The sequence below is a fragment of the Cervus canadensis genome, chromosome 15 (assembly GCF_019320065.1).
Source record: "Cervus canadensis isolate Bull #8, Minnesota chromosome 15, ASM1932006v1, whole genome shotgun sequence".
NCBI lineage: Eukaryota > Metazoa > Chordata > Mammalia > Artiodactyla > Cervidae > Cervus > Cervus canadensis.
In genome coordinates, this window is record NC_057400.1 from 68,448,767 (window position 1) to 68,463,711 (window position 14,945).

General features: G+C 40.4%; 1 protein-coding gene across 2 annotated transcripts in view; it reads left to right on the plus strand.

The window, feature by feature from the left end:
• The window catches only part of MFSD6 (major facilitator superfamily domain containing 6), an 83,846-nt gene that overhangs the window by 62,882 nt on the left and 6,019 nt on the right, over positions 1-14,945 (plus strand). For both annotated transcript variants that reach the window (XM_043488248.1, XM_043488247.1), the window contains exon 4: positions 14,324-14,485. In XM_043488248.1, the coding sequence (XP_043344183.1) occupies positions 14,324-14,485 (162 nt within the window). The remainder of the gene's footprint in view (positions 1-14,323; positions 14,486-14,945) is intronic.

Below are 14,945 nucleotides of genomic sequence, written 5' to 3' on the forward strand. Positions count from 1 at the left end.
TATTGGTTTTCCAGTAGTCATTTATGGATGTGATAGTTGGACTATAAAGAAAGCTGAGCACCAAAGAATTGATGCTTTTAAACTGTGGTGTTGGAGAAAACTCTTGAGAGTCCCTTGAAGTGCAAGGAGACCCAACCAGTCCATCCTAAAGGAGATCAGCCCTGGGTGTTCATTGGAAGGACTGATGTTGAAACTGAAACTCCAGTACTTTGGCCACCTCATGCGAAGAGCTGACTCATTTGTTAAGACCCTGATGCTGGGAGAGATTGAAGGTAGGAGGAGAAGGGGACGACAGAGGATGAGATGGTTGGATGGCATCACGGAATCAATGGACATGAGTTTGAGTAAACTCCGGGAGTTGGTGATGGACAGGGAGGCCTGGCGTGCTGCAGTCCATGGGGTTGCAAAGAGTCGGACATGACTGAGCGACTGAACTGATCTGAGTTGAAGGGTATAATAACTTCCCAGGTGGCGCTAGTGATAAAGAATCTGTTTGCCAATGCAGGAAATGTAAGAGACTCGAGTTTGATCCCTGGGTCACAAAGATCCCCTGGAGAAGGGCATGCCATCCCACCCAGTATTCTTGCCCAGAGAATCGCATGGACAGAGGAGCCTGGTGGGCTATAGTCAGTGGGGTCGCCAAGAATCAGACATGACTGAAGCAACTTAGCACACATGCAAGGGTATTATGCCAGCATGTGAAATTCACAAAGGCCCCCAAAACATTGGTGTGGTAACTATAGACCTTTTTTTTTTTTTTTTTAAAAAAAAAAAAGAAACTTATAAGTCTTTTTTTTTTTTTCTTGCCAAGTGAAGTTTATAGAAGCTCATTTCTTCTTTCCACTTTCACTCATACATGGCAGTTAGTTTTCTCCATCCTCACCCAGGGTACCTTTTTTCCACAAATGCTTTTTCCTCACATCCCAGCCTGCAGGCCACTGCCTGCTGAGTTTCATTTCAGCTCTCTTTTGCTCAGTTGCCATTATGTGTCAAGCCCTGAGCCAGGTCCTGGCCTGTTCATTCTCTTCAGGGAGCTCAGTCAGCTCCTCCTTCAGGTGCATCCTACCCCCTTCCACCCACAAGACTGCAAGCTCTGCAGCGTTAAAGACGTGTTCTGTGTATTGGCACAGTCTCAGTGCGGAGCAGGGGCTCTGGCACCTAGTCTGGGTGCTCCGTAAGTGCTGGTGAAGGAATAAATGAAGCAGATTCTCGCAGCGGTTTCTTAAGTGTGTTGGTGGGCTTGGGAGCATTGATTGTCGCCTGTCATTCATAAAGTCACCTTTATGCGAGACGCAGAAGGTTCGTGAAGCTTCTACTAGGACCATTGTTCTTTGTGGGGTCCTCTTCTCTTGTTGGAAGGTCCCTTGCTGTTGGTGGCCCTGACTTTGGCAGAGACTGGCTTGCTGTTTACCTGCTCTGTCCTCTTCTTCAGACACATGCTGGTCTCCACTTGCCTGTCTCCCTGGCGGTTAGGCATGAGCAGATGACTGATTCTGTCCAGTAGAACGTCAGCAGGAATGATGGGTCACTTCTAAACCCAGCCCGTAAAGGTTTCCCCGTGTCATCCTCTCCTTCTTCCTCTGCCGGGTACCACTGCCCAGGCAACTGTGTGTGGGGGACAGCAGTGAGCCCACCTCAGGGGCCCCGACGGACTGGGGAGCAGAGCTGTGCCCTCCCAGCCCCTGGCCCACTGGCCTTGACGTGAGCAGGGAAAGAAAGCATGTAATGGGCGAAACCACTGAGGCTCCCAGGTCTGTCGCTTACCACGGTAGCATTGCCTTAGCCAGTACTGACTCCTTTTTTTATTGCCCGCCCAACAGAGGTTTTGTTTGGTTTTTCTTTTTGCTTGTGTTGTTTTTTAAAGAAGAGTCTCTTACTCATTTTTACCACGTTGATCTCTCAGAAACTTTTTTTAATCTCAACGTTTGAATGGTCCTGTGAACTAATTGAAATGTATGCATTGGTCCATGCATCCGAAAGCTTTGTCACAGTTGATTTCGTGTGCCAGGGCTAAAGGGATATGTATATTTTGTGGAGTAAGTGCCTGTCAGTGACAGAGCAAGAAAAACAAAGCAACCCTAGTTCCCCAGTACTTTGTCAGTTCTCACCCCTCCCTGCCGTCATGATGTGATTTCCCCAAGCCAAGCGGCCCTGTACAGAGAGCAGCTGCCTACTTGGCAAGAAAGGACTTTTTCTTGTTCATGCCTGCCATGTACTGTGGGCCAAAACTCAACAACCTTGAACTTCGTGTGGCAGAATCAGGTGGGAATGTTGCATATTATAAGGTATAGAGCTCTCTGGGGCATATAAAAAACTTGATATTATGTGTGCTGTGAGCACTTTTAGAAGGGAGGGAAAGAAGGTAGTAAGAAGATACATTTTAAAAAATTGATAGGTTGTTGGGCATGTTTGATATTATCAATAAAACCTCTCAAATTAGATGATTACCTTTATTATAGAATAATAAAGAGAAGGAAATGGCAACCCACTCCAATATTCTTGCCTGGAAAACCCCATGGACAGAGGGGTCTGGCGGTTTCGAGTCCATAGGGTCACGAAGAGTCGGACACGACTGAGCAACTAACACATACTATTAGAGAATACTTTTAATAGTTATGAGGATGTACAGTTTATTTCTTAAGCACTGAAGTGCTTCAAATTCTGTCCCACTGATGTCTAAATCACTTTGGAGAAGGCACTTTGATCTCTGTGCCTTGGTTTCCCTTTTGGAAAATGAAGAAAAAAATGGTACCTATTACTAACAACAACAGATGAGATAATGCTATATAAAATACTTAGTACAGTTCCTGGTAGAGTAAGCTGCTGTAATAACATTATTAATGGAAATTATTGTTGTTGTTGTTGTTTAGTTGCTAAGTCATGTCTGACTCTTTTTGTGATCCTGTGGATGTAGCCCTCCAGGCTCCTCTGTCCGTGGGATATCCCAGGCAAGAATACTGGAGTGGGTTGCCATTTCCTTCTCCAGGGGATCTTCCTGACCCAGGGATCGAACCCACATCTCTTGCATTGGCAGGCAGGTTCTTCACCACTAAGCCCCCACAGACTTAAAAATTATCATTATTAATGGGAAAAGCTAAACATTAACCTTAATTCTTTCTAGTGGTTCAAGGTTATTGAAATGTAGTGTACGCACAAACAGCTAAGGTCCTGGCAGTAGGTGGTATGAAAGTATCTCTAAGTTTCTGTTAGCCTTGAAGGTGATCCTGAGGGACGCCAGTGAAGGTAAAAAAGGACTGAGAAGCTAAGTTCCCATGACCTGTGTGATCTTGGAGAATCACTAGTTGTCAGTTATCCTATGGTGTTGAATTACGAGTCAAACACATTTATTAAGCACCGGTTATGTGAGTTGGTGTTGAACTGCCACCTAAAATTACCAGTGGTTTGATGACAAGCAGTCAAGGAAGAGGAATACATATTGCGAGGAGAATCAGTTCATGTGCCTTTGTTACTATTATCAGTCAGAGAGGTAACATCTTTTTAATTGTGCTGTTTGATCCACCAACTTAGTTATCTCATATTACAAGGTTTAAAAATGGATGACTCTAGTATAAACGTATTTACCCATGCCACTGAATACATTAGCTTATTTCATTATATAGAGAATAATCATCTATTCCTTTTCATAGATATCTAATAAAAAGGCAAGCACATAAGAAACATTTTCTTTTTCCTGCTTATGATATCTCTTACCCTTTAAATTTTAAAGGAAAGTTGTTTTATACCTAAAATACAATTCTACAAATATGGAAAATGGTGGGGTTTTTTTTTTAGATTTCTAGATTGCTTTATGATTCAAAATTAGAGGACTAAAACACAAGTGTAGTAAAAATATTGGCAAGCATTTCAGATTACTGATATAATTACTAGAAGTTTGCATTAGTTTAAGAACAAGAACCACAACTCTACAATAGTCTTTTGTATAAAAGGTGTTGTTATCAACCGAGTGCTCTCTTGTGGATTTAGATTTGCTAGTTCTCGGAAGTAATATGGATTCTTCCATTTACATGATATTTTGAAATAAGGTGTTTCAGATAAACCAATTTTAATTCTATATCTACCTTGGAAAATGTTGGAGCATATAGACAGAATTGCTTTCATTCTTCTGCTTTTAGTACCAGAGAAAATTTTTTCTCTAAATACTTTACTGTTTTTTCCTTCAGTTAAAGCCCTGAGTTGCTTTAAATAATGTAGTTTCCAATTATCTACTCAGTCCCCAAAAGCAATAAGGAAACTCTAGAATTCTAACTATAGAGAATTTTTTATAACTGCTACTTAATACCAGCCAACAAATTTAGTTTAAAAGTATCATAATTTTAAGTCATCCTGCTGGAAAATGCTTTCATTATCCTAAAAGACTCAATGTTTTAGAAAGCCCTTAGGACTGGACAGGAAAAAAAAAAAAGAAAAGAAACTCTTTATTATTGAAAGATTTTGTGTGTGTCCAAGCCTTCACATTTAAGAGAATAACTGTTAGAATTATATTTGATATAGAATTATAGCAAAAATACATTTGTTACCATTTGGTCACTTTATAAAGGGTTTCCCTAATGGCTCAGCTGGTAAAGAATCCGCCTGCAATGTATGAGACCTGTGTTTGATCCCTGGGTTGGGAAGATCCCCTGGAGGAGAGCATGGCAACCCACTCCACTGTTTTTGCCAGGAGAATCCCCATGGACAGAGGAGCTTGGCGGGCTACAGTCATGAGGTCGCAAAGAGACACAACTTAGCATCATATAAATATGTAGACCCATCTGTGTCTCCTTGTAAATCCTGCAATTGATTGCTGAAACATAGACATAACAATAGAGTTGGCATCACCATTAAAGTTAATTTAAAACCATCTCATGTGGTTTCATGTCTTTGATGATTCATCTTTAAGAAATGACTTCCAAAACCTATGCTGGTTATTAATTAGAATTGATTTTGAATAAATTTCATTTTATTTATTGGAATATTTTTGAGGTTTTTCCCTTAGTGCTAATGAAAAAATAGTCATATCTGAAAAGTTAGCAGCATCATTAATAATTATTGTTTAAATAGATATATATAATAATATTTAAATTGTATGCTACTGTCAACATTTATAATTAAGATTCTATCCAGGCATTCTTCCATTCTCAGAAGGCTGGCATTATCTAAGGTACTGTAGTTGTTAAGCCAGATAAAGCAAGTATTTCATTTGAATTCTGTTGAAATTAATTAAGTATGCATACTGCCTCTAATCATCTAGTTAAAAAACAACCTACTTTAAATGATTACTGAAACATACATAAGAAAAATTATTGTGGTATTTCTCAAGGCATATAATCTAATGTACCCAGTGAAAATAATGTTTACTCTATTATGGTCAACCACTGATGCTGAAGAAGCTAAAGTTGACCAGTTCTGTAGAGACCTACTGTATAATCATAAGGGATTTCATTTAGGTCATACCTGAATGGTCTAGAGGTTTTCCCTACTTTCTTCAATTTAACTCTTAGTTTTGCAATAAGCAGTTCATGATTTGAGCCACAGTCAGCTGCTGGTCTTGTTTTTGCTGACTGTCTAGAGCTTATGATTATAAAGTAAAAGTGACAAATAGACTCAAGGGATTAGATCTGATAGACAGAGTGCCTGAAGAACTATGGATAGAGGTTCATGACATTGTACAGGAGGCAGTGATCAAGATCATCCCCAAGAAAAAGAAATTCAGAAAGGCAAAATGGTTGTCTGAGGAGGCCTTACAAATAGCTGAGAAAAGAAGAGAAGCTAAAGGCAAAGAAGAAAAGGAAAGATAAACCCATCTGAATGCAGAGTTCCAAAGAATAGCAAGGAGAGATAAGAAAGCCTTCCTCAGTGACCAATGCGAAGAAATAGAGGAAAACAGTAGAATGGGAAAGACCAGAGATCTCTTCAAGAAAATTAGAGATATCAAGGGAACATTTCATGCAGATAGGCTCAATAAAGGTCAGAAATGGTATGGACTTCACAGAAGCAGAAGATACTAAGAAGAAGTGGCAAGAATATACAGAAGAACTGTACAAAAAGGACCTTCATGACCCAGATAACCACAATGGTGTGATCACTCACCTAGAGCCAGACATCCTGGAATGTGAAGTCAAGTGGGCTTAGGAAGCGTCACTATGAACAAAACTAGTGGAGGTGATGGAATTCCAGTTGAGCTGTTTCAAATCCTAAAAGATGATGCTGTGAAACTGCTGCACTCAATATGCCAGCAAATTTGGAAAACTCTGCAGTGGCCATAGGACTGAAAAGGATCAGTGTTCATTCCAATCTCAAAGAAAGACAATGCCAAAGAACATTCAAACTACCACACAATTGCACTCATCTCACACACTAGCAAAGTAATGCTCAAAATTCTCCAAGCCAGGCTTCAACAGTACATGAACCATGAACTTCCAGATGTTCAAGCTGGACTTAGAAAAGGCAGAGGAACCGGAGATCAAATTACCAACATTGAAACTGGATCATCGAAAAAACAAAGAGAGTTCCATAAAAACATCTATTTCTGCTTTATTGACTATGCCAAAGCCTTTGACTGTGTGGATCACAACAAAATGTGGAAAAGTTTTCAAGAGATGGGGATACCAGGCTACCTTACCTGCCTCCTGAGAAATGTGTATGCAGGTCAAGAAGCAATAGTTAAAACTGGACACTGAACAACAGAACTGGACATGAAACTGGTTCAAAATTGGGAAGGAGTACATCAAGGCTGTATATTATCACCCTGTTTATTTAGTTTATATGCAGAGTACATCATGCAAAATGCCGGGCTGGATGAAGCACAAGCTGGAATCAAGATTGCTGGGAGAAATATTAATAACCTCAGATACGCAGATAACACCACCCTTATGGCAGGAAGCAAAGAAGAACTAAAGAACCTCTTGATGAAAGTGAAAAAGGAAAATTAAAAAGTTGACTTAAAACCCAACATTCAAAGAAGAAGGGGACGACAGAGGATGAGATGGTTGGATGGCATCAGTGACTTGATGGACATGAGTTTGAGCAAACTCTGGAAAATGGTGAAGAACAGGGAAGACTGGAGTACTGCAGTACATCCATGGGGTTGCAAAGAATCAGACATGACTGAGCAACTTAACTGATGAAGACCTATTAAAAACTAAGATCATGGCATCCAGTCCCATCACTTCATGGAAAATAGATGGGGAAACAATGGAAATAGTGACAGACTTTATTTTCTTGGGCTCCAAAATCACTGCAGAAGGTGACTGCAGCCATGATATTACAAGATGCTTGCTACTTGGAAGAAAAGCTATGACCAACCTAGACAGCATAATTAAAAAGCAGAGACATTACTTTGCCAACAAAGGTCCATCTGGTCAAAGCTATGGTTTTTCCAGTAGTCATGTATGGATGTGAGAGTTGGACTGTAAAGAAAAGCTGAGTGCCGAAGAATTGATGCTTTTGAACTGTGGTGTTGGAGAAGACTCTTGAGAGTCCCTTGGACTGTAAGGAGATCCAACCAGTCCATCCTAAAGGAGATCAGTCCTGGGTGTTCATTGGAAGGACTGATGCTGAAGCTGAAACTCCAATACTTTGGCCACCTGATGTGAAGAACTGATTCATTGCAAAAGACCCTGATGCTGGGAAAGATTGAAGGTGGGAGGAGAAGGGGACGACAGAGGATGAGATGGTTGGATTGCATCACCGACTCAATGGACGTAAGTTTGAGCAAGTTCCAGGAGTTGGTGATAGACAGAGAAGCCTGGCATGCTGTAGTCCATGGGGTCTCAAAGAGTCAGACATGCCTGAGCTACAGAACTGATGAAGACCTACAACACCTTCTAGAACTGACACCCCCAAAATATGTCATTTTCATCATAGGGGACTGGAATGCAAAAGTTGAAAGTCAAGAGTACCCAGAATAACAAGAGATGTGAATACCAGACCACCTTACATGTCTCCTGAGAAACTTGTATGTGGGTCAAGAAGTAACATTTATTAGATTGGTGCAATGTGATTGCAGTTTCAGACTGTGAACTTGAAATCATTTTAACTAGGCTTAAAACATCTTTATTAATCAAAATAATAACTACAGTCAACACATTTTTGCCAATGAGAAATAAATTTTGTTTATTCCTGTAGCATAAAAATCCTTGCTTCAGGATTCAATGAAATCTTGGAAAGCACTTTCTGTCTCTTGCTGGTTATGGAAGGCTTTTACCTGCAAAAAGTTGTCAAGATGTTTGAAGAAATGATAGTCGGTGAGGTGAACATGGCTACTGAGGTGAAACTTGAGAGCCCAATTTGTTCAACTTTTGAACCGTTGATTACACGACATGCTGTTGGGTATTGTCATGGGGAAGAACTGGGCCCTTTCTGTTGACCAAAGCTGGCTGCAGGTGTTGCAGTTTGCAGTGCATCTCGTCAATTTGCTGAGCATACTTCTCAGATGTAATGGTTTCACTGGGATTCAGAAAGCTGTAGTAGATCAGACTGGCAGCAGACCACCCAACAGTGACCATGACCTTTTTGGTGCAAGTCTGGGGCTTTGGGAAGTGCTTTGGAGCTTCTTGGTCAACCACTGAGATGGCCATCACCAGCTGTCATATAAAATCCACTTTTTGTCACAATCTGATAGAGAAACAGTTTGCTGTTTTGTAGAATATGAGAAGACACTTCAGAACGATTTTTTAAAAATTTTTGGTCAGCTCATGAGGCAGCCACTTATGGAGCTTTTTTACCTTTCCAATTTGCTTCAATACTAAATGACCATAGAATGGTCAACATTGAGTTCTTTCACAACTTTGATGATGGTTCTTGGTGGTTGTCAACTGCCGATGGCGGGCCACTGCACTCATCTTCATGGCTTTTGTCTCCTTTATAAAACTTCTGGAACCACCACTGCCCTGTCTGTCATTAGTTTCTGAGCCAAATGCGTTGTTGATGTTGTGAGTGTCTCTGCTGTTTTATGACTCATTTTGAACTTGAATAAGAAAACTGATCAAATTTGCTTTTTGTCTAACATCATTTACCTAAGATAAGTAAAATAGCAAATAATGTCATTAGCAAAAAAATGAAGCGAGAAAGACCCATTAAAATGATGTATAACATAACCACATATATTTAAGAATGTATTCTGATATCAAATGGTAAAGTTCTACAGTGCAAAACTGCAGTTACTTTTGCACCAACCTAATAGAACCAGATATGGAACAACTCACTGGTTCAAAATTGTGAAAGCAGTATGACAAGGCTATATATTGTCACCCTGCTTATTTAACTTATATGAATGGTACAACATGTGAAATTCTGGGCTGGATGAATCACAAGCTGGACTCGACTGCTGGGAGAAATATCAAAAGCCTCAGATATGCAGATGATATCACTATAATGGCAGAAAGTGAAGAGGAACTAAAGAGCTTCCTGATGAAGGTGAAAGAGGAGAGTGAAAAAGCTGGCCTAAAACTGAACATCCAAAAAACTAAGATCATGGTATCTGGTCCCATCACTTCATGGCAAATAGAAGGGGAAAAAGTGGAAGCAGTAACAGATTTTATTTTCTTGGGCTCCAAAATCACTGCATATGGTGACTGCAGCCATGAAATTAAAAGATGTTGCTCCTTGGAAGGAAAGCTATGACAAACGTTGACAGTGTATTAAAAAGCAGAGAGATCACTTTGCCGACAAAGGTCCATAAAGTCACAGCTTTGGTTTTTCTAGTAGTCATGTACAGATGTGAGTTGGACCATAAAGAAGGCTGAGCACCAAAGAATTGATCATTTCAAATTGTGCTGGAAAAGACTCTTGAGAGTCCCTTGGACTGCAAGGAGATTAAACCAGTCAATCCTAAAGGAAATCAACCCTGAATATTCATTGGAAGGACTGATGCTGAAACAGAAGCTGCAATACTTTGGCCACTTGATGCAAAGAGCTTACTCATTGGAAACACCCTGATGCTGTGAAGGGTTGAAGGCAGAAGAAGGGGGCAGCAAAGGATGACACAGTTAGACAGCATTATTGACTCAGACGTGAATCGGAGCACACTCTGGGAGACAGTGGAGGGCAGAGGAGCTTGGTGTGCTGCAGTCCGTGGGGTGTCAGAGTCCTGCACAACTTAGCAACCGAATAGCAATATATTTGACTACATTCTCAACACTGTGAATTTTACCTTAGCTGCTAGATATTTTTGCTTTCCTACAAATATTCTTGAGCTTTGTTCTGGAACATAACTAAATTAAACTTAGAAATGGTATGATCCTCTTGAGTCTTGCTTTTAAACATCACTTAGATGGGACCAGAATGTTATTTAAACTAGGGTTAACTCTTTCATACTACTAACACAAGACCCTTTGTTTGTTTTTTATCCTCAGTGTTTTTTTTTAAAAACTTACTTTGTATTGGAGTGTAGCTGATTAACATTGTGATAGTTTTGGGTGGACAGCAAAGGTCCTCAGCCGTATATACATGTGTATCCATTCTCCCCAAACTCGCCTCCCATCTCCCTGCCATGGGACAGGAAGCAGAGTTCCCTGGGCGGTACAGCAGGTCCCTGTTGGTTGTCCTAAAACAAGACCCTTCTGAATACTCTAGCAATCCCAGGAATCATGAGTTTTTCCAGTTTGGCTGGTAGAAACAGGTACTATTCCCAGCCCTGGATGGGTTCCCAGGAGTGTTTTTTGTATTGTTTTGGGGCAGTTTTTTACCTGGCTTTGGATGGTTTCCATTACATGCACTTGCTAATCAGCATTCTGCTGCATACTTGAGGGAAAGCCCCTGCGGATCTCTGGAGTTTCTGTGAAGCTGTCCCCTCTCTGGTTCTCTGACCTGGAGCTCCGGCTGCCCCAGCCTTCCCAGCCTGTCTGCTCCGTCTCCTCAGTTTGCTGGTTCCCCTCTCTGCCTTGCAGCTGTCAGACTCTGACCCAGTGCGCTGGGGCCCCTCACTGTTTCCCATCTCTCAGAGATCACTGTCCTTACTGCTGATGTCCAGTGTCTTGGGAACAATTGTTTCATATATTTTGTCCAGTTTTTGGTTGTTTCAAGAAGGAAGTAAATCCAGTACCTGTTATTCCAGTTTGGCCAGAAGCAGATTGTCAGATTAAATCTTAAATGAATATTAATTTTTCAGTTTAATTTTCCAAAACATGGGTTAAAACTTTCTGATATTATCTCCAAGTGCGATTATTTTCCAGGAAGCAAGTCCATAACTTAATGTAAGCAGTACCAGATGATTTTTTAATCCTTTGCAGCTATTTATAAAACCTGTTGTGACAATATCTTCCTGTTACATGTAAAGCTGTGTTCTAATAAAGATTTAAATTCATACAGTGTGTAGTTGCTGTACATTAATGATCAATTTTTTTCCAACCTGTTATCTTTATCCTTCTCTCCCTGCCAACCAATGGTGATGATATAATGAAACTGGTAATGAGGCATTGTAAATAGTCCATGCAGTCTTTTGGAAAACAAACTGGAACTATATATTAAAAGGCAAAAAAGAAAAAAATGATTATATCCTTCAAGTCATTAACCCCACTTATAGAATTATAGCCAATGTAAATAAGATACATAAAAGCTATCTCTGAAAATGTTATAGTGCTAATATAATGGAAAAGCTGGAAATAACATTTTTAAAAAATTGTACTTGATTTACAATACTGCATTATCTTCAGATGTACAGCAAAGTGACTTTTTTAGATTATATTTCAAGTTATTACAAGATACTGAATTTCCTGTTATACCATAAATCCTTATTGCTTATCTACTTTTTGTATAGTAGTTTTATCTGTTAATTCCATATTCCTAATTTGTACCCCCCCCTTCCCTCCCTCTCCCCTTTGATAACTATGTTTGTTTTCTGTCTGTGAGCCTGTTTCTGGTTTGTATATAGATTCATTTATATTGTTTTTTACATCCCACATATAAGTGATATCATATAGTATTTGTCTTTATCTGACTTACTTCATTATAATATTTCTCGGTCCATACCTGTTGCTGTAAATGGGAATATTTCGGGTTTTTTGGCTGAGTTATATTCCATTGTGTGTGTGTGTGTGTGTGTGTGCCACGTCTTCTGAGCCAGTCACGCAGTAATGGGCACCTCGGTTGCCACTGTGTCTTGCTGTTGTAAACGGCGCTGCTGTGAACATTAGGGTACACATATCTTTTAAAATTAGAATTTTTGTCTTTTATTTATCTCCAGATAATTATCCAGGAGTTGGATTATGGATCATATGCTAGCTCTATTTTAGTATGTTAAGGAACCTCCAAACCTCTTTTACCATTGTGGCTGCACAAGTGTACCTTCCCAACGAAGAGTAGGAAAGCCCTCTTTTCTCCACACCCCCTCCAGCATTTTCAGACTTCTTTAATGATGATCACTTTGAATAGTGTGAGGTGATACCTTACTGTGGTTTTGACTTGCATTTCTCTGATAAAAGAGCAACGATGAGCATCTTTTCACGTGCACTTTGGCCATCTCTATGTCTTCTTTGGAAACATGTCTGTTTAGGACGTCTGCCCATTCTTTGATTGTGTTGTTTTTACAGTATTGAGTTTTATGAGCTGTTTGGAGATTTTGGATATTAACTCCTTGTTGGCCACATCACTTGCAAGTACTTTCTTCCATTCCTTACGTTGTCTTTTTATTTTGTTGATGGTTTCATTTCTGTGCAAAATCTTTTTACATTTGATCAAGTCCCATTTGTTTTTTTTTTTAATTTTTTTTCCCATTTGTTTATTATTGCTTTTATTTATTGCTTTGGGAGACTGATCTAAGAAAATATTGCTACAATTTATGTCAGAGAATGTTTTGCCTATGTTCTCCTCTAGGAATGTTATGGTGCCATGTCTTACATTTAGGTCTTCAAACCATTTTGAGTTTATTTTGTATATGGTATGTGGGAGTGTTCTAATTTCATTGATTTACATGTAGCTGTCCATGTTTCCCAACACCACATGTTAAAGACACTGCCTTTTCTCCAGTGTATATTCTTACCTCCTTTGTTGTAGACTAATTGACTATATGTGCATGGGTTTATTTCTGGGGTCTATTCTGTTCCATTGATCTATGTATCTGTTCTTAATGTCAAAATAGTACCCAGTAAAAGGTTTTAATATCCAAAATATATTAAAAAACGACTAAAACAGCAAAGAAACCCAAACAACCCAATTTGAAAATGAGCAAAGACTTGCATAGATTTTCTCCAAGAAGATTTATAGATGGTTAACAAATGAAAAACATTCAGTATCAGTAGCTATTAGGGAATGCAAGTCAAAACCACAGTGAGATACCACTTCATACCCACTGTGCTGAGTCGCTTCAGTTGTGTCTGACGGTCTGCAACCACGTGGACTCCAGCTTGCTAGGCCTCTCCAGCTTGCCTGGGGATTCCCAGGCAAGAATACTGGAGTGGGTTGCCATGCCCTCCTCCAGGGGTTCCTCCCGACCTAGGGATCGAACCTGCGTCTCTTCACGTCTCCTGCATTGGTAGGCGGGTTCTTTACCACTAGTGCCACCTGGGAAGCCCTCATTCCTGTTACTATTGCTATTATAAAAACACAGAAAATAACATCTGGTAAAATATGGAAAAACTGGAATTCTTGAGCATTTCTAGTGGGATTGTAAAATGGTGCAGCTACTGTGGAAAACAGACCCTCCAAGTGTTAAATACATTATTACCATGTAACCTAGTGATTCCACTTTTAGGTTTATACCCCAAAGAACTGACACAGGGACTCAGACCCTCGCACATCAGTGTTCACAGCAGCAGCACTCACAACAGCCAAAAGGTGGAGACAACCCAAATATCCATCAAGAGATGAATGGGTAAACAGTGTTACGTGGCTACATATCCATGGGCCATAAAAAGGAAGGAAATTCTGGTATATGTAACATGGACGAACCCTGAAGACTTCGTGCTAAGTGACAGAAGCTAGACACCAAAGACCAAACTCTGTATGAGCCCACTTGTATGAGGTACCCAAGCAGTCATACTCACAGAGATAGAAAGTAAATGGTGGTTCTCAAGGCCTGGAGATGGTATTGTTTAACGCGTGCAGAATGTCAGTTTGGGCTGAAAATAAATTCTGGGGATGGATGGTAGTGATGGGAGCACAAAACTGGAATTGTACTTAAAGCCACCAAACCATACACTTAAAAATGGTTAAATGACAAATTTTGTTACGTGTATTTTACCACAAAAAAGTGTACATCTTTATTAGATGTGTTATATGTAAGTATGTGTACACATATATGTACCTCGTTGGTAACTCACATTCCACAAGACAGTAGCATGAGGAGTGCTGATCAGCCATGCCGCCTGCCCCCCTTTCTCCCCAGGAGTGACACACGCGGCCATCTGGGCGGCCTGCATCTCTTATCTCAGTGCCGCGGTTCCCCCTGAGCTGAGGACGTCTGCTCAGGGCATCCTGCAAGGCCTTCATCTGGGTTTGGGGAGAGGCTGTGGTGCCATGATCGGAGGCGTGTTGGTCAACTTTTTTGGTAAGAATGGCTTGCTTTCTTTCCCTTTCTTCTTTGATGAAACCTTACCATTTTTCAGCAACACCTCCATAAACACTCAGATTATTACTGAAGATTGCCAGAGGCTAGGCTCTCGTTTTCACATTCTTTTTCTAGCTTTCACAGTAGTCAGAATTGCAAAGCAGCATGCTTCAGCAGTTAAGGTGATTACAGCAGACAAACAGTTAACCGCAGTGCTACACAGACACCTCAGAGGAGCCAAACAAAGGAATAAGCCCACGTGCTTTTGGTTTGAAGTGCCCTAAACCTGTTGATGATAATGCTGGAGAAAAGATAATTCATCACTGTTTTTCCATCTGGCTTTGGTAATGTCCCTGCATCTGTGATAACAGTCTGTTTGCTCCATCAGTTCCCCCTTACTCGAAATACAGGGGCCGAGGTGGAGGTGGGATTATTCTGCTCCAGGATCTTGACTAGTCAG